The following is a 26269-nucleotide window of genomic DNA, read 5'->3' as shown; positions in this document are numbered from 1 at the left end:
AATGCTGGCATGTTCCGAATTCAGTGCTGTCAGCAGGTTGCTGTCATTAGATAGAGTCGCAGAGCTGATTTATAGGAGACCTGAGCCTTGAGGAATGGCAGTTAACCAGTGCCACGGAAGCAGGCAGGTGCAGGCTCCATTTTCTGGAATGCTTCTTTCTGAACTGATGATTCAGACCCTGTTAAATATTCGCCTGTAATGCCCATCGTTATGTTTATAGCCATCTTTTAAAGAAGAGGCCCAAGGATGCACTGTTTCTGTGTGAATTTCATATGGCTTTTGTGCAATTGCTGTTCCACCATATAAGAGGCAGTTGCTGAGCCAATGGAAACTAGTCATTCATACCTCCTCTCTCATATTCTTTCTCTAGCCCTCACTCCCAGAGTGACTTTTACTGACCAGCCTGCCTCTGCTGTTTCTTTGGCTTGAGTTTTTGCTTGTTATGTGTTATCTGTGATCATGAGTGGCTATTTCCACATTTCATCCTGTTTATATGAGCTGATGGCTAGTAGATATGTGAAATTTGGTGAGGAAAGAGTGAAGAAGCAGCCACGTGTCTCATTGCTTTGGTGGGAGGACTAATATGAGATTGACACGTGGGACGCTGAGTTGCTTTCCAGCCTTGACTACATGTAGGAGAGAAGATGGGAATGGATGAAAGTGTCTCTCGAGAGCGCAGCTGAGCGCTAGAAATGGGTGTATTAATGCTTTCATAAAACTCTCAGAGTGTCTTGTTGCATGTACCGGACAGTTCGAATGCAGTAAAAACTGAGTTATTTGGTCAATATTTGGCCAGTAGCAAAAGCCAAAAAAAGATTTGTGGGTTAGTGAAGTTGTTTAAAGCACCTATTCAGATCAGGGTATCTCTGAGGAGAGTTAGCTGCATTCTAAGGATGTCCTGATTGCTTTTTCTGATACTGTTTGTTAGCTATGACTGCAGCTCAGTTGTTAGGCAGAGCATACATGTATAATAAAAGCCAGGCTTCGCCTGAAGAGGCTGCGGTCTGATTCATGATAAGCTGTAACACGATTTCATCTTGTATGGAAGTTAAAAGTATGTCATAGTCCTTCTATAATTCTCCAAGCTAGCATGAATATTTTATCTCCAGTATTCTGTGCCTCTCCGTGCCTGTTCTCCAGCCACTGTGTGATATAAAAACAAAGCTGATGCAGAAGCAGGAAAGGGTTCTGCATACCTCTGTCAGCACAGCTGCTGACTCAGTGGCATGTTTTTGGCACTAGAGAAATCTGATCTGTTGTAAAATGTCCCAGTTCACTGGAAGGAACACATCCAGAAAATTTTAATTCTCTTTGGTAGGATATCGTAGATAAATCAATTACAAAAAGCTGTCAAATTGCATACTCTTAAATACTCTCGATGGTCTTTTCAGCAGATCGTGTAATTTTGTAGTTGTGCACATGCTAAATATTCAATTCTAAACTCACTACTAACAACTTAGAAATTGAGGCTCTGAATATAATAGAGCCCCAGAACTGAAAGACAGCACCAATGATCCTGAGTCATACCCTCCTTCTCTGTTTATGGATTTTACTTTTTTTTTTTTTTTGTTAATCACTATTCATGGTCTGTGGCTTTCTCCTAATTTCCCATGATTAATGTTATTGTTTTCTCAGATACTATGTTTATTTTATTCTCTCATATACCCCCATTCCAAATGAACAAACAGATTCCTTCTCAGATTTCTTTCTTCTGGCAAATATCTAGAGGTCTCAGGTTTCAGCGATACAGTAGATCTCAGAAAGTGATGCAAATGTGTGTTTTTTAAGATGTTTGCATCCTACACTAGTCAGTCTTGATCAACAGAAAATAGTGAAACAACTGCCCATTGCAAAATATCACATATATGTGGTGACTGACCAGCTCTAAATCCTGCTCTCAGACTGATCCAAAGTGAGGTTAACTCTGTGGATCTCAGTCAGTACCCCAGGCTTACATTGTGCAGAATCGCATATTTATTCAAATTACAGAAGGTGACCTAAATTGGGAAATTCAAACATCTCCCAAAGTCTTTCTAAAATTAAAAGCTAACAGCTGAGTTCAATAAAGCTTGCTTATACAACAGTTTATTAGATACCTGTCTATGTCTGTGTCCTTCCAACCAATGCAGAGCAACAGACTGGACCATTCCATAGAAATAAGTTGGCAAAGATGTTTTCCTACATGCCTCGACCAGCCCCGATGTTGCCATTTTCGTCATCCTGACTCCAGCAGAGAAAGCATTTCTGCTGGCTTGTGCAATCACATATATGCTACACAGACAAACTTGCCATGCCAGGGGGCTGCAGCCCAAAGGGACACCCAGCCAGTTATTTCAGTGCCACTCTGAAGGCTCTCCCACTGCTTCAAGCATCCTAAGGGAAGGAGGGAATTCTCTGCTTAAAAGATTGAAAAATGGACAATGGAGATTATAAAGGGAAATATTCCTCTGAATAAAGATATCTTTTAAAAATTTATTGTAAAATTTATTGTAGTGAGAAATCGCGTTTGTTTTTATGGAAGTTGGCAGTAGGGGTGTTCCCCAAGTTGGCAAGAAACGTGTTTCAGAAGGGGGTGTTAAGTGAGATGCCCTAGCAGATACTAGCTCCTGCTTTCTCAGATTCTGCAGCAGGACTTACCACATTTGCACCGGAGACTTGTTTTCTGAGCCTGTGAGTGGGAGGCTTGCCCATACACCCACTTGGAGCCTTGCGTCCCCAGCTCACTATCTGGTATAATTGGTCGAATCCTTAGGGGTTCCTGAGAAATGTGCTTATTCAGTCAGCTGGAAGTCTTTTGCAAAGCTCACTAATCCCTGCATGTTATATAAATCCTACACCTGTCATAGGCAGTGTGACAGGCAAGACTTTCTCAGCCCTACCTCTCATAGCTTGTGTAGGAAGTGGTGTCCCAGAGTCCCAAACCACTTTGAGCAACATTTGGAATACATGAGTGTTAGGTATCCCAAATATCCTAGGGAAGTTTTATGCTGGAATGTGCAGAATGCTGTATATTAGCTGCTATTAAACCTCCTTGGCACAGGAATATTTCTCCCTACTTGTTTATTTGCATAGAGTCAGTGAAAAGTGCCTTCAAATACTGATCTTTACAGTATCACTAAGCTTCAGAGTTAACACCCTAAAGCAGAAGATATATCATTTCCTCATGTTCAGACTTGTGATGTTTTCTGCAGTTTCAGGTTGCAGTTTTCCTCTGATTCCTGTTAAGAAGGATTTTTTCAACAATCTGAGGAAATGGAGCTATTTTTATTATTGCTTTACATGAAAGCTTAAATTTAGGGGTACAGCAAAACCACAGATACAGAAGTTCAGCACCAGATTGCTTATCTGATGTCATTCTATTCCGACTGTGGTAAGCAAAGCTAGAAGGTATGAAAGAATAAAAGGAATAAAAAGAGAACATGAAAGTTTCTCTGAGAACTTCTCTAAGACAGTCAAGATTTGCCTTCACAGTGTGGCACTTGGGTACCCCAGAGGAGTCACCAGCCTCAGGTCAGGCAGCTGCCCTCCACAGGCAGCACAGGGTGAGGCATTGAAGTAAGGGAGACTTGGAAATGTGGTGGTAGCCAGGGGTAGAATGTGAGTGAGGGGCAAGGTACAGGTGCCTACACAAGTACAGGAGCAGAGTAGCTTGAATAGGTCAGGACATCCCACACAGGGGTATGGCAAACTCTGACTTTGAATCACCCTTGTTCTGCCTTGTTTGGAGCAAAGACTTGAACTTGCTCCAGATAAGCTGAGTATGTTATGGAACTCCTTTGTAGGATGCATTTCCATCTTGTGCATGTGGTTACAGCACTTTTCCGTAGGCTACACAGAGCCTTTTGTGTAGGCTACAGAGAGCTCAGAGTGAAAAAGATTGGTTTTATAGTCTGATAGTGAGGATGATTGTGTGAGATAAAAGACAAGCGGGGTGTTCTCATAAATGTACAAAGTGGACTGCTCCCAACAGCAGAGAGAGTGTGACTGTACAGCGTATGAGCTTGCACAGCCTTGATGCTAGATTAGGCCTCTCCCAAGGCAGGTGAGAACATGCAGCCAGGGCTAGCATCAGTATCTCCAGCACCGTATCCAAAAGGGCAGTGAAACATGCTGGTGTGAGTAAAACTGAAGTAGCAAATACAACCCACAATTTAATTTGTATTTTGTTCTCTGCTAGGTGCAAAACTTTGGGAGTAGATGGGTCTAGTGTACCTTATCGGTTACTCCTTATTTACAACCTCCCCTTTCTGTTAGCCACAGATGTACACTGTGATAAAGAGGAAACTGTTTGTAGTGTAAAAGAGGCTTTATTGGTTCTTCAAAATCTCAGAGTTACGTTATAATTTTTAAGTACAAAATTGTATCATAGGTGAGATGACAATTATACAAGTATAGGTGATGTAGGCAAGTGTGGCTAATTAATTCTGTCTCTTAGAGAATCCTGGCTCTCTGGACATGAGCTGTGCTTGGGGTTCAACCTGTGGCTGTTTGAATCTGTCCTTGGTGCTGAGTTTATGCATTGCTTTCTTTCTGTTTTCTATTTCATGACAATTGCTTTAATTTACTTCTCCAAAATATCACTTTTTCTCAACAGAAGTCTGATCGCAAACAGAAAGAAAGGATTTTACAGTGACTGATATTTGGCATTCTTTAAATGGATTTTTAATTGTGCATTTCAGTTCTCTAATGCAGAAGACAAATAGTCAGCTATTTAGCTGCAACTTTATTTCACCTGGGAAGAGCAGGAAACTAACTTTGGCTGGATGTAGAGTACCACAGAACATTAATCACTGACAAAAAGTAATTTTTCTGTAATTATTTTGCCTTTTGGGACAATCCTCTTCTAAAGTATGAGCTGTGAGACCTGTTCCCTCAAAGAAGAGTCATAATTTGGAAAGGAAACCTGGCTCAGACTGTGGGGTCAGGGACACCATCTCCACGAGTGCACCACAGGCTCACTGCAGAATGGACATCCAAAAAAGTTACTAATACACTCCTACAAGCAATGCCAAAACATACCAGTGAAGTGCTTGTTAGTGATGGTAATTTGTCAGCTAAGTAGTTCTTCCTTCAAAAGTTTTCCTGTATTTTCTGCTTTATCATTTGAGTATCTGTTAAGAGGTTTATTTCAGAAGTCCCTTACCTTGTTAACCCACTTCTCTGCAGCATCTCTTCTTGTTATCTGTACACTCAGATGATGTTTTATGAGACAAATAGTGTTCTTATTTTGCCCCCCTAGTAACTAGACTGAGTCACTTCCCCAACAATACAGAAGCTTCCTAATCCTGTGTGTAGCGTGTTTGCAGCCCTCCCATGATGAAGGGTACCTTGAAGATACTTTTCAGACAAAAGGAGTACCATGGAGGGTCTTGTCAGCTTAACAAACCTTGAAATGCCATTGAGAAATAGAAATGTGCACAGTTTTTTTTGTTGATCCATCAGCTCATGTTGTGTTGCTACACATCTGCCTTCTGCCAGTGGAAGGAGCCTTTGCTTCCACGAGCCCAGAAAATCAGAATAAGAAAAGGCAGAAAGGTGGCTGATCAATCAGGTTGAAATTCCCTAGTAAAATCTGAAGCTGGGAAGCGTGTCGACTTCTTGAGCAGAGCAGTAGGAGATGCTGAGGCAGTTTTGATGACTCACAGCCTATGAAAACTAGAGCCTTCAAGTTTCTGGATGGAAACAATTGTGGTTTTTTGATCAAGATGTTTAGTATTATTCCTCCCCGAATCATCTTCAAATGAAGCTATGATATGGTTGTGAGTGACTGTTCTGTATAGCTATCCTGTTGAAGTTGGCAGAGATAGTGTTTTAATGCCTTATGTAAAGTGAGAGGTGATAATTTCATATTTCTCATTAGTCTTTAATGATATTTTATTTTGATTATTTCAGATCTCTGAGAAATATGGGCTGCCAGTTGAAAAGATTGCAAAACTTTATAAGAAGAGCAAAAAGGGGTAAGTAAATGGACTAACTAGGGACTGTTGCAGGAACCTTTAGAAGTACTCAGGGATCCCAACTATTCTTGGGGCTTCATGATGCTGGGCAGTGTAAACACTTTTAGGAGACGTGCCCATAACCCTGAAATCTTACTGTCTATGGAGACAGCAAGGAGTGGCAGAGGAGGAAATGTGAATCTCCACCCTGTATCTCACCAGTATTCATAGGCTTATTGTGAAGGAACAGAATTTGTGTTTGGAAAATGTATTCTAATAAAGTCTGTTTTGTAGACTATGCACTTAAAAACATCATGGAGCACTAGCATGGCAGAGGCACAGCCTTTGCTATGAATGTGGAGTGGAGTTTCCCTGCAGTGTCAGGAAGAAGTAAGCCACTGCCTGAGTCTGAAAGGCAGGCAGGCAATGTTTTCTGCAGGGGTTTCAGCTGAGTAAATTTAGATATGAGCATCACAGCTGTGATTTTAGAATAGCTAGGCTACTACTCCTTGCCATAAATCTGAATCTCTACGCTTAATTTTTTTTTACTTCTAAATAACCACAATATTCTAGTGATATCATTTTAAATCAATCAGATACCGATTTTCAACTGTAACTCTAGCTTAGGGCATTGTTTTATCTGGGGATTTCTTTAGCTTTTGACAAGACAGGTGAAACTTCTCACGTTTTTCTTCTTTCTAACACTGTTTCGAAGGGTTGTATTTTTTTGAAGAAACACTTTACTGTAAAGAGTGAGGAAAACACTCATATACACTTCTAATAGTTGTTGTCGATATTCTCACATCCAAGGTGAGTTCTACACCTGTGAGCTGTGTGCAAAGCACAAATTACACTGCTCCCCCCTCTTAGTGACTCACACTGCAGAGGAGCAGCAGCTCACGCGGCATGGCTGAGGAGTAGCACGGAGGTGTACCTGGGGGAGCCAACACCAGGCATGGGGAACACCAGCTAGCTGGGTCTGCCAGGGGTCTGGAGTGCAGTTTGCCATGTAGGCAGCTTATGAAGTGGGTTAACGTCCCAGCACTGGCATGTCTTTTGCCTTAACTACTTTGGCAAGTAGCAGCCTCTAATCCAAAGACTATAAGGGACTATGGGGCAGATCTTGATGATGATTCTCACTATTGTCCCTGTACTGTCATGTGCTGGAGTCTGGTTTTGCGTTGTAGTGAAGTGAGAACATACAGTGGGAGCGTGTGGCTTTCCCTTTCAGTGTCCTGGTACATAAAAATTCTGATTTTTGCCTTTGTCACCAGTATCTTGGTAAATATGGATGACAACATTATTGAGCACTACTCCAATGAGGACACTTTCATCCTGCACATGGAGAGCATGGTTGAAGGCTTCAAGGTCACACTGACGGAGATCTAGCCTCAGGCAGAGCCCTTTTGTAAGGAACCACAGCATTTCATTCTTCTTGGAAAGCAGAAGATTCCCCTGGAACTTGACAAACATTGATCAGAGAAACTGTTACAAGACTGCTTTAAATACTCTCCATTCTGCACGTGTGCACCCACTGCATATAGGCTTGGGTTTTTCAAACGTGAGGCCACTCATGTTAACCTGGTCCCTTATTTATTGTTCCCCACTCTCTAGTGTACAAGCAGTTATCAGTCCCCAGATTTGTAACCAAATGACCCACTGTGAATGTGAAATGCAGGATTTTAACCCATACTTTAGTGTGGATAAGCTCATTCTAAAACGTGTTAAGGAACCATGCTGGTCTAGTTTCAGAAATGTGGTGTAAATCACTTTACCAGTAGTTCTCTCTGTCATTGCTAAAAAACTGGTGCAGTGCTAAAGATGGGGAGAGTGGCTGACAGAGCTCCCTTGCTCAGACTGATCCATATCTCTCTATAGTGTATAGTCTTGCCAAATACCTCTGGTAGTTCTCAGCACGTAGCAATGAGGACTTGTAAGTAAGGCATTCAGCTACAAATGTCACTTGTAAGTAAATGGTAAAGAAACCATTTTAACCTTGTATATAATGTTTATAATATGCAATAATATATTTTAACTACTGTATGTGGGCGTGTTTACTGCCACTATGTTTTTGTATGTATTGGGTTTAGGGTTTAACAGAATCTTTTCTAGAAGATTAGATTTCTGCAACCTGTTAAGGAGTGTGTACTGAGCAGCTGGTAACGGCATCTGCACTCATATGCTCCACCCTTGCCCACCTGGTTTATACTGAAATATTGGAGCAAAATGTGCTACAGCGTTTGGAGTGCTCTGGCACAATGGGACCCACTTTAGGTGCCCAAGTCCCAGCTGTAGATACCTGAGTGCCTCACCCAGCTATCACCAAATGCTAGAGGCACCTGTGTGTCTGCTGCCTGGTGTGCCTAAAGGTACAGAAGGGACTTTTGCCTGTTCTGTTGGTGAAGCGGGGCTCTCGAAGTGGGCTTTTCTCAAGCCTGTGGAGGGAAAGGTGCTTTCCGCAGCAGCCTGCTCATTAAAGCATTCCTTTAGACTGTAAGAAACAGGACTTCAAACTCTTCTTAAAGGAAACTTGTTCTTGTATCTCCGTTGAATCATTCTGTTTTGATTCCTAGGACAGTCAGGTGAGGTATAAACTCGGACTTGATGTAAATATTTTATCAAAACCAGAACAATTTTACCAGCGGAGACTGAGTAGCCCACAATAGCGGTGTGGAGATAGGTCTCCCTCGTAAGGGCTGGATCCGAACCCAAGTTTAACTACAAGGTTTTTCCATCAAATTCCACCTCTGTCTCAAGAATTCTGCGAGAGAGAAAGTTTCAGGCTAAAATCATACCAGAAAAGGGGTTCAAGGCCTAAATATCCCCGGTGCATCCAAACCTGACACCTCTCTCCTTTCCAGCTCCTCTGGCTATCGTAGAGAGCTCCTCACTCAACATACAGTCCTCTGAATTTCAGTGTTTCATTCTCCATGCACTGTGTGTGGATCCCGTGTGACAGACAGAAGTGAGAGTCCTTTCCTACATGAAGCCGTTGGAGTTTATTTTTTTTCCTTCTGAAATCTTTCCATTTAATCACAGATTCTTTTTTTTCATTAGGTGGTTAATGGCATAAAGAAACACTGCCTAGTTTAACAGGACTCATTTGCTGGTGCTTTGAGCTGTGTGGAGCTATTTACATCCAGGCAAAGTAGTTGGGATAGCTGACCAGTCTGATTTAGTCATGTTTATGCATGAATTGTCCTGCAAGCTCTTGCACACTTTCTTAACTTCTTTAGCAACAGCAATAGCATCCCATGTATTTCAAATAGAAACGTTAGGTACCTGTCGAAGTTCCTGTGGGACCAGAACCTATGAAAGGTCCAAGTCATTTACGTCAGGGCTAACATATCCAGAATCCACAAACATCTGCAAAGCAAAGTGTCTGTTCTGTCTTTCTCCCTGCCTCCCTCCCTCCCCTTTCCTTTGTTGTGTGCTCTTTCTCCTTCTGATGCAGAGTTGTGTAGTAATTCCAATATCTTTTTATAAATACGTACTCCAGCAAAGATGCTCTTGCTGCCCTGCTTAAGAGCAGACATCTTGGGAATACAGGGGACTTATGGTCGTTCAGTTTGTTTTCACTTGGCTCTGGCTCAGATAAAATATCTATGCTGACTTAACCCAGATACATTTTTCCTGACGAAAAAAGAAGACAGTTTTGATAGGTGGCATTAGGAACTGAGACCAGCACACAGGACTGGTGAGTATTGGTGTTGGTTCTTGTATTTCTCTGTTGTTTGATGATATTTGGGATCCTAAGGATATTAGCTGGGATCTCTCAGTTGGTCATGATGTCTGTGCAGAAGCTGCAAGTGAAGCGTAGGAGTAAATGTATGCAGGAGTTGAGCCCTGTAAGCTCTCTTATTTGCAGGGAATGCCTGTGATGCCCGAGGCTGGCCCGGGTTGTGATGTGCTGCATTAAAAGAGGACAGTGAGAATCTGGGGTTCATAGAGAAGGGCAGGGCTGACCTGGCAACACCAGCACTCAGGTTAATGTGACATTCTTGTCTTACACAGGGGTGGAGATGAGCTGGGATCTGTTGGATGCTGCAGCATCTTGTGCTGAGGAGCAGCGTAGGATCAGTGAGAACTGCAACGCTCCAGGAAATACTGGGGCTTAAGGAGCTATCTTTCCATTGCCATTTTAGCTTTCGATCAGGCAAGGAAAGGGAAGGGAAGTCGCTTTCAGAATTAACAGAAAGCTTTTCTAAATACGTCTTAAAGTGTGCAAATTCCTGATACAAGAAGCTGATACTCCTGCCTTTAGTTCCTTCTTACAGTCTCAATGAAGGTAGTGGGGTTGAGGAAAATGAGTAGGATTTATCCTGATGTTAAGAGTATTTTAAAACAACAACTAGAACTAGTTAAGGTTGATCTCCCTTAACTTTATTTATCTGCCAGGGTCTGAGGGCTTTGTTTCTCTGCTCCAGATGCATTGCAAGCACCTGAGTACAAAAAGCACATCACCCTGCACTCTTTTGGTTGTAGTTAACAGCATCAGCTGCTGGAGAACCACTGGACCTTGGATGCTGGTCATGACAAGCTACAAGCTCTCAGGGTTCACTTCTAAGGGCTTATTGGTCAAAAACAGGCCACCAAAGTGATGGGGAAGGGCCAGTACAACTAATGCAAACTTTTGAAGCAGTGGCCTGCCTTATCCCCTGCTTGATTCAAAGGTCTTGAGGAGTACAAAGTACTCACGTGTCTATTGTTTAAAATATACATGTTGCTTTTGTTTCATGAAAAATATTAACACTGGGTCTTCCAAATATTATGAGTTAAATAGAAGTAAGATTTGTCTACTGTTCAGCAGGGGACAGGAATATCTGCCTTGCCTCCTTTTGTCTCTGTGGCACTGCTGTGGTTGTTTATTTAAAGGAACAAAACTCTCATTTCCTTTCCTTCTTCAGGACAGCAGTCTTGAATCTTAACTGGTGCAGCCTGAAGGGTGGCGTGCTACTCAACTCATTTTCCCTATGAAAAGTTAGAGCAGTGCAGTGTCTGTAGATGTGTTTTGAAAGACTCTGATAGAGATGTGCAAAAGGAGAGTAGTCTTCTAAGCTCTAATTTTGGTTCCTGCTACAGATTTAGCACTATGTCCGTCCATTTGATGTTTTATTATGAAACCCCCAAATCTCAAATTTTAGTTTCTTTCTACACAGTCAGGTGCTGATATCCCAACATAAAGTGCATCCATGCAGTGAAGCTTTGTTATGTACGGTGATATCCCCATCAAGACATTTTGGAGGATTTTTACCACAGAATGTAAACTACAAAGAAAAGAATTTTTTTTTTTCCTGTGTGTCCTCTCACATGAAGTTTTTGGTCAATGGAATTCAGAGATCAAGTGTCTTTCTTGTATATTTTCCTCTTTCAGTCTATGAATTGTTTAAATGTTGTAAATGAATTCAAACAATTAGTAAAAACTAAACTCTCTAGCTGTCAAAGATGCTGTATATTGATTGATATGGAACTGGAAAGGAGTATCTTACGGCTTTTAAAATGTAAAGCTAATGAAATGTTTATGTGCTCTTCTGTTTCCTATGAATTGAGACAAGATACAAACAAGAATGTTTGTGCCAAAGTTTGTGACAAGCCCTCTTTCTGGCAAACAAGGAAACTTTATGTGTAAATAGTGTGTTTTTATATTAACAAAATAGCTTATGTAACTTAATAGTGTTGCAACTGGGAGAGGGGTTTGATAAACTGTAAATACAGTTATTTTATTTTTTTGTACATTTTTAAGAAGGAAAAGAATAAATATTCCTATGTATGAGATAATATTTCTGTTGATGTGGTGTGTATTACTGCATACCGGGGATTGAGTTCCTATTTCTGAGCCCAGAAAACTTTCTGAAAAGAAGAAAACAGAAGTTCATGCTACCAAGAAAACAAAAGCAGAGACAAAAAAAACGCAAAGCAAACAAACTAAAACCTGGGTTCAATGACTGGCCTGGTAGAGCTGGGGGAGAGCAGTGGATATGGTATACCTGGACTTCAGTAAGGCCTTTGACACTGTCTCCCATAAGATACTCATAGAGGAGCTGTGTCCACCTGTGTACTTGGCATTTTCTAATAATTTTGAAAACTGTCAGCTGTTTGTGATACAGCAGGAAGGAGAGCAAGGCACTAACCGCTCCGTAGCTTGGTGAGTATGGCTGACTAACCAAGAGCAGAAGAGGTCTTCCCAGATACAGCGGAAACCACAGAGACCCGTTCCCCTCCCACCACATGCTCTTTGCCCTGACGATGGTCTCAGTCAGCACCTGAGCTACAGTAGAAACCAAAAGCCATGTGTATATAATGCCATGTATATGTGTGTGTATATATATACATATGATAGCAGCTGTGGGACTGGCTGCAGTTTGCTGGTGCTGGTAGTCCCCATGCACAAGCTCACAGCTCCAGGTGCCATCCCCACCACCACAGCTCCTCAGTCCAGCAGGTTTTGGGGAGTTTCTTGGGGGCTTTGCCCAGATAAGCAGTGTGGGGTGAGCCAGGAGCAGCTCCCATGGAGCTCTTTAAGGTAATCACCTTTCCTGGGCACTTCCTGCGATAGACGTTTAATCGTGTTCTGTAGGAAGTAATTTTACTGAGTGGCTCTTAAAGTGCGAGTGCTTTAGCAGCTGAGTGGTTGGAAGGGCTCTGTCTGCGAGAAGTGTGTCGGCTGATGGGAACTGCTGCACCCACAGCATGCTCAAAGGCCAGGCGTTTGTGACACAGCTGAACAAGGGTCTTTAAGAAAAACTGTCCCTCTCCTAGGAGAGGGGAACAAAACACCTCTCTAGCTCTTGACTGAATCTTTAGGGGGCTCAATGGGGCAGCAAAGCCGTGGGTTTTGGCACCTTTCCAAGCTCTGAGCTCAATTTGTGCTGCTGAAAACAGTGATTGACTGCAGACTGCTCTTCCCCAAACAGGGCCAGGCCCAGGGCTCACAAGCCGGTGAGCTGCAGGGTCTCAGGTCCCTTCCTCCCCGAGGCGGTGGGAGGGACAGTCCCGGGCTGCCGGGGTGCATGTGCTTGAGAGCCCAGCGGTGGCCGTCACCCGAAGCCAGGCTCCGCGGTGGGAGCCCATCCACATCCCTGGGCTGGGACAGAAGCCTTGGGCTTTGCACAGGGAGATGCGCTGGCCAGCGAAGGTGGTAAGTGGAGGATTCTAGCATCCCCTTGCGAACAAACACGTCCTCACACCCCTGCCTTTTATACACCTTAATGCTAAATCATATTATGGCTGTAATGGGAGGGTGGGGGGCAACATATATCACAGCGACTCCGGCACGCTGGAAGCTCGTGTGATTGATAAAGCCGGTTTGAAGGTGCACTGAGCACGCGGGGGGCCTGGTGGTGTAACTGATGCTCCATCCAGGCTCCAGTCTGTGTCAGGCCCTTACTAATGTGCAGCTCCACAGTTAGGCTGGTTTTTTTTTTTAATCTCAAGAGGAAATAGGCACTGGTTTCAGTTACCTTCTAGAGGGATTTAAACTACTTTCAGCACCCTGGTGCTAATCTCAACTCCAAATTTAACCCAGGTAAAAGTTTGAGGAGCTTAAGGAGCCCAGGAGCGGGAGCCAGCCCCCTCCAGAGCCGGCTGAGGCTGGTAGGAGCCCTGCTGCGAGGGGCTCTGCTGCTGCCCCACGAGCTGCCTCTCAGCAACTAAACACAGCTGCTACCCTACCAACCCGTGCTCCCTCCCCACACCCTGCCCCTCTGATGGTGTGCTAGTCATTTGGGGTTAAAAAAATGCCCTAAACCCAGAGAGGGATTTATCTATGGCAGGGAAAGCTTCCCTCAGCCAGCCAAGCTGGCCTTTCCAGCTCCGGAGGACCAGGGCTCTCAGACTTGTGCTCCCTTTTTTTCTTTTTTCTTCACTGAAAGAGTTATCAAGCATTGGAACAGGCTGCCCAGGGAAGTGGTGGAGTCACCATCCCTGGAGATATTTAAAAGACGAGTAGATGTGGTGCTTAGGGACATGGTTTAGTGGTGGACATGGCAGTGTCAGGTTAACGGTTGGACTTGATGATCTTAAAGGTACTTTCCAACCAAAATGATTCTCTGATTCTGTGATTCTCCTTCCTTTGCTTTTTAAACCACCCCGCATTATCTCACCCCGTGCCTGGCTGCCGGCTTTGGCCACTGAAGAAAAAACTGCATTAGCAGCGGAGAGCCCAGCTGGCTGCAGTGTGCCAGCGCAGTGCCCGTGCACAGCTTAAGCCCTCGCTAAGCCCTCCGAACTGTCTCACCCGGCTGCTGCACTTTTGCCTGCAGCAGTGAGCAGGCTGGGGGCTGTGAGGATGGCAGGCAAAGGCTTCTCTGAGGCTTGTTCACCAGACCATGGGGCTACATGAGGCGTTAGGGTGTGAAGGGAGTAACAGCGCATGTCACATCATAGCTAGCTGCAGCAGGATATTTATTAGTAGGAAAGAACATTTAGGGGATTTCAGTAGGAGAATTTGTTTGAATCGTTGGTATCCACCATACATTGGTTTTCATCAAGATTGTTCAAGGTAACATATTTATATAAGAAAACAAAATAATTCATATTTAGGTGCAATCAGTAATTCCAGTATGAAAAAGCACCATGTCACAAAACAGTTTACAATACAAAAGTCTTTAAAACCTAACATTTAAAAACAATATTTGTTCAACAGTAATAACAATACAGTAAAAAAATTCTTATTTCCCTTCAAACAATACTGCTTATATGTTTTGGCACTGAAAAAGAAACTATCACAAACGTGCCTTTTTAACCACACAATGCTGTTTTGTGAGTGTCTATACAACAAGGAAAAACATGCTTTTGAAGTCAGTCATTTTGCCTGGTGCAGTTTGAACTGCTTTCTCCATTAATAAGAAAAAAAAAAAAAAACCACAAAAGGAAAAAACCTCCTAAGCTGCAGCATGTCTTGTCTTTTGGCCCAGGACGTGATCTGGAGAAGCAGCTCTCTCAGACTCAATCTGTTGAGTAAGTCAGCCCTGCCTGAAAGGCTGGATCTGAGCCCCTCTTCCCTCTCCAAGCCCAACAAGAGATGTAGACGCCCCCAAATGGTCCCGTCTTGAAGGGACTGACCCCAAGTTCTTGCTGTATTAAGAACATCAATAAGAATCTGTCCCCAAACTTGCTGCTCAGGCTCTTCTTTTCCTTAATTGCTTAATGCCTCAAAATTTTAGTTAGTTAATTTTAAAGTCACTTGCACAAAAGGTCTTAAAATGTGAGCCCATCAGTTTTGTCCTGATACAGCCAGCAGTCTCAAGGAAAACCGAGCATGCACACGAGTGAGTCGAGGGATCAGGGAGCCTGATGCTGGGACCAGCGGGGTGCTACAAGGGGGACCCTCCGGCCTCCTGGGGCCGGGACTGACACACAGCACGGGAGGGGGAAGCTTGAGTCTGAGAGAGGGAAAGACAGAAAACTAGACTTGTCAGGAAAAATTAAGTTTCTGCTCAAAACTGACCCCTATTAAAACGAGAACACAGGTACTGTGCTTCGGGTGAAACACCGGTGCCTGTGTGCAGCTATGACAGCCCTTGAAAAAGGCTGATTCTAGTGAACATGCAGTTCTTGGTGCTATCTCTAAGAGCTGAACAATAACAACAAAAAATCATTTTAAATAGTTTTTACATCTTACATCAAAGATGCCACTACGAGAACACAATAGTATCACACATTAATTAGTACAGTCTTAAAAATGCAAACCAACGCTGGTAAGACTCCCATACATTCTGCATATCATATGTACAGAAGAGAACAGCTTCTTGAGAGGAGAGGACAGTCGCAGAGAGATAATCTTCTGTTTTTTTCTGAGTACATTGCATAATACAAATACATTATCAGCATAAGAAAACTTTACTCCGACACTAAGAGTTCAAGAAAGGTCATAACTGGAAGTTAATAGCAGGGGGAACAGTGCGCGTGCTGGGGGGGGGGGCACAAAACACATACACAACCCTCCGCCAAATTCTCCGTCTCCTCTGATGGCCTGATCATCTACTTCCATTTTACTGGGTAGGTTTAACGCGTTGCTCTGTGGGTACATGCTCCTAAAGCATGCAACAGCACCGGGACAAACCCCAAGAGCTGCCCTCAGTCTTCCTGAAGGCAGCGCATCTTGAGATGTCCTTTCTGAGGGCTTTGCCTGGCTGAGAACTGGCTGGAGACTCAGAATGTCACTAGATGAGCTTACAACAGAATCGGGGGGAAAAATTAACACATCACAATAGCTATAGGCAACTACAGGCAGGACACAAGCAATTCTAGACAGCCATAGGCAAACTATGCAGACCAAATTAATTTAATTCATAGTTGTCCCTCCTTTCTGAGTTGTAAAAGTCTTCCTTAGGATACGTAGGTTTGCTTACAAAGCATTCATCTAGAGAGGTATCTAATTTTGCCAAGACACAGGACATGCTGAACTCCATGCTGCTGCAGCTAGTCTGCCCATGGTAGCTTATTTAAAGTTAGGTTTGGCATCTCTGTTCTACACTGCAATGTAGAAACAGCCCGAGGGAACAGAGATGAGAAAGCTCATCCTGTGGAATGGTCATGGACTTAAATGGGAACTGGACACTTGGATCCATTCAGCTTTTGACCATGGTTTATCTCAATTTATTAGTCTCTACAGCATCAAAAATATCTGCCCAAATTCAGACAAAAATTTTATAACTATTTACTTTTGCATCCATTGTGTCATTCACTCAGCAATATTTAAAAATCAAAATGTATCAAGTACTTCCGTCAGAAGAGGCTAATATTGATCACCTTGGGTTCAAGAGTGAAATAGAACTGAATATACAAATATAAACTGCCGGACTGCTCAGACGGAATTGAAGCGAGCAAGTGGAAGAGATAAGCATATTGAAATGTGGCTCAATCTGTCTCCTTGCAGCAAATGTGCAGACAAAAATAATTCCTAACGTAATTAAGCACGTCATTTTTACTAGGCACAGTGAGCCCACCTTGCTAGTGATTGCTCAGGCAGCTCTACTCTTGGGATAACTGAAACTTTTGCTAGCATATGAGCTAAACGACCACAAAGGCTGAATCTAAGAGGATCCAAAATGAGTAAATAAATCATGAACACAAATAAAACATGAATTAGGAAATCAAACAGAAAATACCAAAGAAACATGATCTTGTAGAGCATTCATATGACTAACATGGAGCACAAAGTCTTTAGTAAGCTTCCTTAGATCCTTATCAGATTGAAACTCTGGTTTTGTTTTTTTCTTTTTCTCCTAGTTACTAATAAAAACTATGTGGTTGCCCTGGAAATGGGAGTAAGCTAATAACAGGAAATAAAAAGGTGGTGGTGGCAAGGAACTGCGAGTTTTTCCCCAACCAACCATGTAGGACCCATTAATCTTCCCTCTGAGTGCAGCCAATTAACAGCACAAATGAAGCTTAGAATTTAAGAGGATTTTCTCAGGTGGGTTTACTAATCACCAACATCCCGTTTGGTGGGGGAATGTGAGGCCAACCCTGAATACCACTGAAACCCCTGTCCCCAGGGAGGAGAAAACCAGAGGTCACACCCTTGACACGTGTTTTTGACAGATGGCAGGAAGAGTTTCCGCCTGACACTGCTGCGCCAAAATTATCTCTTGGTCCACAGCATCTGGGTGCTCCAGGCAGCATTGGGGCACCGCACACTGAATGGTGACGCATAGGAAGATACTGCTCCTGCCTGAAAGGAATCAGCTCTCCAAGGAATAAACTATGGGAGCAGAGAGTGAGCACCAGTCAGGTTCAGTTTGCAGTGCATCAAAAAGCTCATACATGAAATGAAAACCACAGAGTTGCAGAGGTTCAGTGTGTTCTTGAAATGTTTCATACTGCCATTACTTAATAATAGGAAGCAAACAGTGTGGTGGCAAGGTACACACAGGAGAGCCAAAGGCTGGGAACCAAATCAGAAGCTGTTCCATCTAAGTGCATAAAGCCTGGCTCCTCCATATGTCCAGGGCTGGTGTTTGCTGTTTGTTCACAGAGAGTGTAGGGATGGCAACCGGGAGGTAGGCGCAAAGCCTTGGAGAGCCGGACACCCTGAGCGCCTGCCCTGGGAAGGTGAGAACATCTTTGGTATAAGATCAGGGCAAGAGGTGAAGATCTAAGACATGTCTCAGCTGCACAGTAAGAGAACACAATGGAGAGGGTGGCCATCGTGTGCTTCGGGGTCTGGGAAGCACTCAGCAGGCTGAAAAGATGACCATCTCTGTGGCAGGACCCAGAGTCCCCACCCTCAGCACACGGAGATGTGGGAATGAAGCAGCCCATAGCCTGGGCTGTTGCAGAGAGCTAGTCTGTGCTGACTGTTGTGAAGGGGGGATTTCACCTTGTGAATCAAGACCCTGATCTAAAGGCGGTGATCTCTCTTACAGTTTTAAATTTCTCTAGTCTTTTCACATTGTTCACTACAACCCAAGCTCTTTTTTGCCTTGTTTATTGTGCATTAGTCAGCATTTTACATTGATAGCTTAATCCCAACTATACACATTAAAATAACACTTACGACCTGTGGGAGCAATGAAGAAATCAAACCTGTACATCGCAAGAAGCCCCTCACATCTGGCCTTTCCAGCTGTTACTTGTTAAGATATGGAGAGAATATCTGAAAATCTTTATATCTTATCCTGTGAAAATCCGCCTCCCCCAGAAACAACTTCTCAGTATGGATGATTGGAAGAAACAGCAGCAAAAGCCAGGCTGGAATAAGGGGTACTGCTGACTGAGACACCCATGGTAGACAGGAATGGTTTCTGCAAGGGACGAGGGGACTGACTTTGCATCTGACCGATTGTTCTACTGCTCTGAATGCCAGAGGCACCTAACAGCTTCTGCAGCCCCTCAATGATTGTCCCGATTTCTAGTGTCACTGCTTTCCGTGCCAATTTACAAACCCTGCTGCTTTTTCTCCCTGTGTGCTTAAAACATAGCTGCTGTTCTCACCTTCCGCAGGCTGCAAAATGGCATCTGGGCTTTGCGAGCTGGGTGGAGCTTTCCCTTCTTGTCTACCACGACCTGGAAGAAAGCTCCTGCAAGCAACATTTTGCCCTCGGTTACACTTAAGAAATGCCACATGCTCTTCCTGGGAGCTGTTTGTTCGGTTTCTAACCAGGGCACGGTGAGCAGCTCTGTTGCTTATATGTAAGAAAGAGCAGTTATTCTACTTCTGCAGCTTCATGTTCATGCTAAAAGTATTTAAAAGTGTATTTTGTCAGCGCCTCCGACTGGGTACGCGGCAGACAGAGCTGCTCAGCTAGAAGGTGCCATTTCTGATCTAGCCCTATCTCAGAGCACATCACACCACGAGCCTGACATATCACTGCTTTTATCTTATCTGTCTGCTGCACAGTGAATGGAAAGCTCCGCGTGCAGCCCCCAGCATTGCTCAACTGCCTGACGCTTGCCAAGTTTCTCTGCATTTCTAAGCACAAGTTCTGCCCGCGATACCAAGGAAACTGCCTTCCCCCTCTTTAAGACTCTTACATGAGATTCCACTCAGCAAGACACAGAGCAAAGAGTGAATCCGAATGCTTGTGCAAAGGGCAGGTAAAATATTCTTCTCTGCTGGTCTTGCACCAGTTACCTGACACCCGATTCCTGAGCCTGAGGACCTTCTCACCCCAGGAAACCAAGGGAGCCTCATGAGAAAGACAAAAGAAGGTGCTGGCATAGCCTGTGTTCAGGAGAGGTCTTGACCAGCCCTCCCCTCCGCGTGTTTCGCTTGGCGCTCGTACTCTAGGCTTCAAAAGGAAACTCTTTTGAAGGATGCCTCCTCTATCCGGACCGTGCTACATTGCTATCTTGTTGCATCTTCACCAGTGTTGCTAAAAAAAAAAAAAAGAGTTTGAAAGCCAGGAAGACAGCTGCACCCAGGGCATTCATTCTGAGTCAGGGGATTCCCTCCCCACCGCCACATGTCCCCAGGGACCTGCCAGTTGTCACCGTGTTCCCCCGTTCACATGTACTGTGAGACATACAGCCATGGCCGTGCTCTCACTCAGCTTAGGCTGTGGATTAGGGCTCAACGTCAAGTCACCACAGCTCACCGAGTTTCCATGAGTCAGCTGAGCCGAGGTTTCTGCCCATGTGTGTGCTTCCAGCACACAGCAAATGCGACTTAGCCTGGTCTGCAGTGAAAGAAAATTAAGCTAAGCTGCATTATTGCACATTTGCCATCGGTGAAGAGAGCATACGCTGAGAAGTCCAGGGGCTCAGCCCTCGGGGGCAGCTATTAAACTGAGGAGACTTGGTCATATGCGAACACTTGTGCCAGTGTGCAAAACTTCTGCACATAGACCTTGTCCAACTACAGAAGTTACACACTTCTGGCTTACTGTTTTAAGCAGTAATGTCTAGAAAATGTAGAGGTCATGCTTTAAAACTGAGAACAACAAAGGACAAAATGCCCCAACAATGATGTAAAAATCCTACAAGCTCCTGAGAACAGCAAGAGGAACAGCACAGCTCTGCGTACCTCAGGGACATCCACTGCTGGAACTCACAGGGCTTCAAATAATGTTGAAACATAGATCTTTCTTCAGTCCCTCTCAAACCATAAATGCTCACAAAAACACCAGCATGCTGGTTTTACAAGGGTTGTGCCCCCATTTCCCTTCCAAAAACACCCTAAAACAAAGACAGGCTGCTGCAGATTGCACAAACCATAGTCCTCACTTCACATCTTCTGGCCCAGAGCTTGGCAAGCTGACTGGGAATGCTGGATAAATGGGACTGGCATTTTCCACGGCTTCAGTCTACATGTGGGATGTACTACATGTGGGATGCACTCATTGATTTGGACAATACATGAGTGAAGGTTACCTCTTTCACACGCAACTAATACTGGAGAATGCATCTACAAAACTGAGAGGTGATGTGAAATAGTAAGTGCTGCCTGCCCATCCTCCCTGTACAGAAGTATTGCTAATGGATCACTTGAAACTGTCTAACTTACTGTGCTATTTCATACATGACAGGTCATTTTGTCTTTAAAAGGTTTTTGAAGGCAGTTATGATTGCAAATGTGAATGCCAGCAAATCAGAAAATTCCAATCCGAGGCGCAGCACACCACTGCTGTCCTGCTGATCTGAGGTCTGCAGATGCTCCTATCACAACTCCAGCTATGGATCACTTTTAAAGTACATGCAGAGGCAAAGAAAGGGATAGTTAATAATTTAAAACAATATGAATTGTCAGTGGTAGTCAGGTAAAAGCATAACCTTAGTTCACTCTGTAAATGTTTATACAATAGTCTTATCTCCAGCTACGTCCTCTGCAGCTGTAGGCTAGTTCTTATTCTTCCAGATTTTGTGAACTGTGGAAAGAATTACATCTCTGCTGGCCTGGGGTCATATCACAGGTTGTGCTTTCAAACACGTGTTGTACAGTCTTGACATGTGAAGGAAGCCTGGCCCTAAAACTACTGAGCAAAAACAAACTGAGAGATCAGGTTCTGGGCCAGAAATATCTTATATAGCTAAAAAGAGAAGGAATGCGATCGCTTAAATAAAAGGCAACGTTTTAAAAGTTTCAGTCACATGCAACTGCTTTCACAACATTAAGAAGATGGAACTGCAGAATGTATCCGAGTTGACCTTCAGTAAATGCCAGCTTCTGTAGGTCTGGGCTGCTTTGGGTCTGAGTGCCTGCACTGAACCCATACATTAGAAGTTCATTACAGCAGGGTTCCTCTAGTCCTCCCTGCGCAGTGGTGGTGATGGAGCACCCTGGGAGTGGCTGGGGCAGTGGGACTGGTCATTCCTGTCTGACAGAAGGGGTGTTGATCAGTGCACGTCCACTGACCTTCCTGCAGCAATACCCAGCCGTCTGGCCAGGCTTGTCCTGCTGAAAAACAACCCTCAACGCACTCAGGAGGGGACATGGCTTTGAATATACGTGAGGTGATGGATACGGGAGAGAGGGCCAGAACCTCTGAAGGTAAAGCAGAAAATTACCTTGAAGAAGGTAGGTACAGGCTCTCCTTTGAAGGGTTAGATCTGTGCACAGGATGTCTAATGAAGATTAGGGAGAAATAGATACAAAACATTTCCATCAGCTGGAAGAATTGGTGCAAGATTTGCCAGTGATGCTTGTAACAGCTAAAAGCACTAGGTATTGAAATCTGTTTGTGCCTGTGGTTGAGCCTCTTTTGCTTTCTCACTTTCCACCACACACCTCTGCTCAATATTTTGATTAATATAATGGGAATACATCAACAACTGGATTTCTGTGATCATTTGAGACAAAGGTGTGTACCTGAAGATATTTATTGGGTGTAATTAGCCACTCATAATAATTTTAGTGCAACTGATTAGCAATGTTATTTTCAATTTATTTTTATTTTAATATGCTCTGTACTTCACACCTGGCAAAGAAAAAGGTACGGAACACTAAGTCTAGGATTTTTTCCTCTCAGTTACTGTACATGCTAGATAGTGTTCAACAAAAAATTATTCATACTCGGCTACTTTTTCGTGACTTCTAATTAATACTTAGCTAATCATCATCTGCAAAGCAGACTTATTTTACTAAGTTTATTTTAAATTAAGGCTACTGGGGATTAGCATCTACAAGGTCACTTGACAAAATGCCAACCTTGCCTGTCAGACAAAGGTTACTCTAATGAGTTCATGAATTCCCAGCGCTGTGCACTGCTTACATGGGTACCTCTCCAACAGGATCACAGAGCAGACTTTAGCTAATGACAGATTAATGCCAATTTAGGCAGCATAATGCCTCCTGTCACTAAAGCTTTTCTGTAATAGAAGCGCTTGTAAAGTCCTAAGAAATCCCACGTGTGTGTACTAGCTTTGCATACAGCAGCTTTGACCAGAGGATGAAGTTTTGCAGCAGCAAATTTCAGAACTCCTGCATCTAGGTGAAAAGATAAACATTCAACATTTCTCTCAAGAGCTGATGTGTTTTTTGTTTTAATTTTTATATATATAAATATACCATAAAGCGTACCATTTCCTCATTTCATTACAGATTTTTTGAACTTTACTAAAATAAATGAAATATAAATGCTACAATTTTATGTTTAAAACAAATTTTGACAACAGCCTTCCCCTAAGGGCAGGCCCAGAAACTCCCTTAGCTACGTGGAGAGAGTCAAAATCACCCCCAAGACTTCACACTACGCAAGAGCATTCAGAACATCAGATGTGCCTCAGCTGGAGCTGCGTGTCCGTGAGTTCCTCACACGAATGCCCACTCTCCTTAGTAGAAACTGCTTTATTACTAACCTGAAAATTTCACATTCAACTTGTATCATCTCCCTTAAATTCATTGTCAAGGCCCAGTTTTCCATATCTGTGTCTGCCTTTGCTGATCCCAAACAGCAAGAGGTATTGTCAGTTGTGGATTTGGGGATCAGGATTGCAAATTGCTGCATTTTCAGATAAAGCCATGTGAAATCAACCACTGTAAACCTAGGAAAAACTGTCCATCTTTGTTTTTTCCCTTCTCCTTCACAACCTGGAAGATGTTCACAGCATTGAAACAATGAGGTGTAGGAGCAGGTGTGCGGACGATACACCCTGCACCCATTTTGCATTTTTGTACTCTTTCCCGATCCTGTCTTTGACCTTAACTGGTTTCTCCTGGACAGGAGAGAAGGTTCCAGGTGAATCCTACACCACCCATCACAACCCATTTGGTTCAACCTCTACTGCACTTTCAGGTCCTGCGGGTGAATACTCAGCTACTAAAGCAGCAATCCAAAAATCTGTCAGTGTGTCTTGCTGCCAAGGGTTTTGTTGTCGATTTCCTCCTTCTCAACGCATACTTTCCAAAACAGACATGTTAAAACAAAAAACAGAACTAAATCTTGATAACAATGATAACACCACAATATCTGTCTAAAACAGTACTGCCCATGCTCTGGACAAATTGTTAAGAGCAATTCAGCATTCTTGTAATTAATCCACAACAAAAGAAGCTATAAGATGCCACAAAAGAAGGCATAATTGGCCATACAGAGGCAACACTACCATGAATGTTGTTTGGCAAGAAAAAAAAAAAAAACAGATACATAATTCATCCAAAGAACAGGTTCAGAACTGCCCGGCACTGCTGGGGTCACACTGCAGGAGACGGACTATGGATGGATCGCTCTTGGCGCCTCGGATGAACTCTTCCAGAGACAGCTTTCCTAGAAAAGAAACACATTTCCTTAGTGCCCATGGTGGGTCACAGCACACCTGCCAAGCCTCTGGATAAGCACGGTGGAAGGAAGCTCAGGGAGCCCATTGAAAATCCCTGGGAAAGCAACCCAGCAAGGCAAAGCCCTGCCTGCCCTGTGGATGGCAGTGCCTTTGCCTGAATGGCTGAAGGAGGAGTGGTGAGTTTGAGGGGTCTCCCCATGTGGGCAGGACACCCCAGCCACCCAGCACAGGGGCAGAGGTGGCCACCCCGGTGCCTGGAGGGTGCCTACCGTCACGGTTGGTGTCCATCTGGCGGAAGATCTTCTCTGTCCTCTTCTCTGGTGTCGACTCATCTTCTGGCATCTTCATTACAGAAGAAACCATCTTATAGATTGCCTGTGTGTTATGATGGGAGCAAAGAGCTGGTAAGAAACACATTATCTTAATGCAGGGGTATGATTACCTCCTGGTGACAGAAACAGGCAGAAAATATCGCAGGAACAGCGACTGGGATCTGCTGTCCGGATGCTGAAGGGAGTCGGGTGGCACCAGTGCGTGCAGCTGCCCTCTGCAGTGGGACACTCATTTATGAAATACTGTGTTTCCTTATTTAGTCACGGTCAAACACAATCTGGATTTGGACCGAGGTTACATTTTTCCTTATTAAAACAGTCTTCAGATTAATTTATCATTTGTACAGCATGTTAGGCATTGGCAGCTGCTGGTGCCCGGGGGAATGGTAAGACCACTGAGGTCTTGTCCCGCGCTGTGTCATGCCTCCGTGCTTTGGCCACCCAGGCTCCATCCTCACCACCCTCATCCACTCACCCTGCTTTCACTCCCCGCCCCATCTCCTTTCTCTCCCCCCTTGGTCAGCATCCTGCCCGTGGGGAGGGCAGTGACTCCTGCCCATGGGGAGGGCAGTGACTCCCTCCATGTGTTTGCTGTGTCTCACAGATAATGAAGACTTGACGAGCAACAAACTGGCATTTTCCTTGGGGATCGGTGTGCGTACACAGCTAAAAAACCCCCTTCACAATTCGCTCCACAGACAGCAGATGTTCTGGTCCCATGCGGCACTGGTGCCACCCATAGCTATTCTCTGCACAGAGAAATCCATTAGTCATGTATGGTATTAACTGCCCCTAAAATAGAGGTAATGCTAATTTCAAAACAAGGATGAGTAGTTGTCTCTGAACTGGTTATCCAAACGTTGCCTGCAAATGTGAGCATGCAGTACCAGCAAACAAGTGTTCTGTGTGTCAGATATCTTTACGGTGCCACACAGCTGGGAGAACAGCAGCCGCCGGACAGTTGCAGGGTGGTGGCCTCGGGGCACCCTCCCAGCTGTTTGGAGAGGCAGCACATCCCAGCCCAAGGCAGCATTGCCCTGGTCTGACTAGCTCCTTCTGCTTCCTGTTGCAGTTTGTTGGCCTCTGGCTGAGGGGCACTGCACTGGGCAGTCACTTTGCCCTCCAGCCCTGGTCTGTAGATGTGAATCGCTTTCTTCCATAGAGCCAAATTCTTGTTTCCCCCTCAACACAGTGTCTGCAGCAGTCAGTTGATAACTTAGTGCAGACGTGATTGCTTTAGCTATTTGTTCTCCGCTTCCTCCTGCTCTGGGAGAGGGGGGGTCCTAGGCGCAAGCCCAGGATCGCTCACTGGGTCTTACCTTTCCCCTTTTCCCATTCATGAAGGCACTCTGCCTAGCACGCTCCCCTCATCTGGCCCAGCGTCCCCAGGGGGTGGCTCCAGGAACGTGACAGCACGGATTCACTAGCTGGAGGACGCCGCTAAGCAGCACAGACATTTTACACTCAGACTAGGGAGCACCCACTTCCTTGGCCATCTTGCTGACTTCTCCTCTGTCAGCAGCTCACCTTTCACATCTCCTGGACTTTAAACAACTTAAAGAGCTACTTAAAGAGAAAGGCATTTGTCTGTTTAATTAATTATCCATCATTTATGCTCTGCCCACTCAAACGTCTGCTCCCTCAGTTATGTCACCAACACCGTGGCCACGGATTTCCTGGTCTGCCCTCCAGTAAGTCTGGCTATGGACCCAAGCAGGGAACCAGGGGACAATATTTCAACATGAACAGTTGCTGGCTGAATGGAAAAGTGGTGGTCACCCTTTTAATCATCATCATCATCATCATGATTTGCACTGCAGGAATGCCCAAAGGCTCCCG

General features: G+C 44.3%; 2 protein-coding genes across 2 annotated transcripts in view; one reads left to right on the top strand and one right to left on the bottom strand.

Moving 5' to 3' along the window:
- The window catches only part of GRHL2 (grainyhead like transcription factor 2), a 53042-nt gene extending 45717 nt beyond the window's left edge, over positions 1–7325 (top strand). The window contains 2 exon segments of the mRNA XM_068396732.1: positions 5893–5957; positions 7211–7325. Of these exon segments, the coding sequence (XP_068252833.1) occupies positions 5893–5957; positions 7211–7325 (180 nt within the window).
- A 13881-nt stretch (positions 7326–21206) lies between these two features.
- Positions 21207–26269, bottom strand: part of NCALD (neurocalcin delta) — a 53543-nt gene continuing 48480 nt past the window's right edge. Inside the window, exons 3-4 of the mRNA XM_068396286.1 lie at positions 24368–24473; positions 21207–24085 (exon numbers count right to left, since the gene is read on the bottom strand). Coding sequence (XP_068252387.1) covers positions 23988–24085; positions 24368–24473 — 204 coding nt within the window. The 3' untranslated portion in view covers positions 21207–23987. The remainder of the gene's footprint in view (positions 24086–24367; positions 24474–26269) is intronic.

The sequence above is a fragment of the Nyctibius grandis genome, chromosome 3 (assembly GCF_013368605.1).
Source record: "Nyctibius grandis isolate bNycGra1 chromosome 3, bNycGra1.pri, whole genome shotgun sequence".
Lineage (NCBI taxonomy): Eukaryota > Metazoa > Chordata > Aves > Nyctibiiformes > Nyctibiidae > Nyctibius > Nyctibius grandis.
This window is presented reverse-complemented; position numbering and strand designations above follow the sequence as displayed.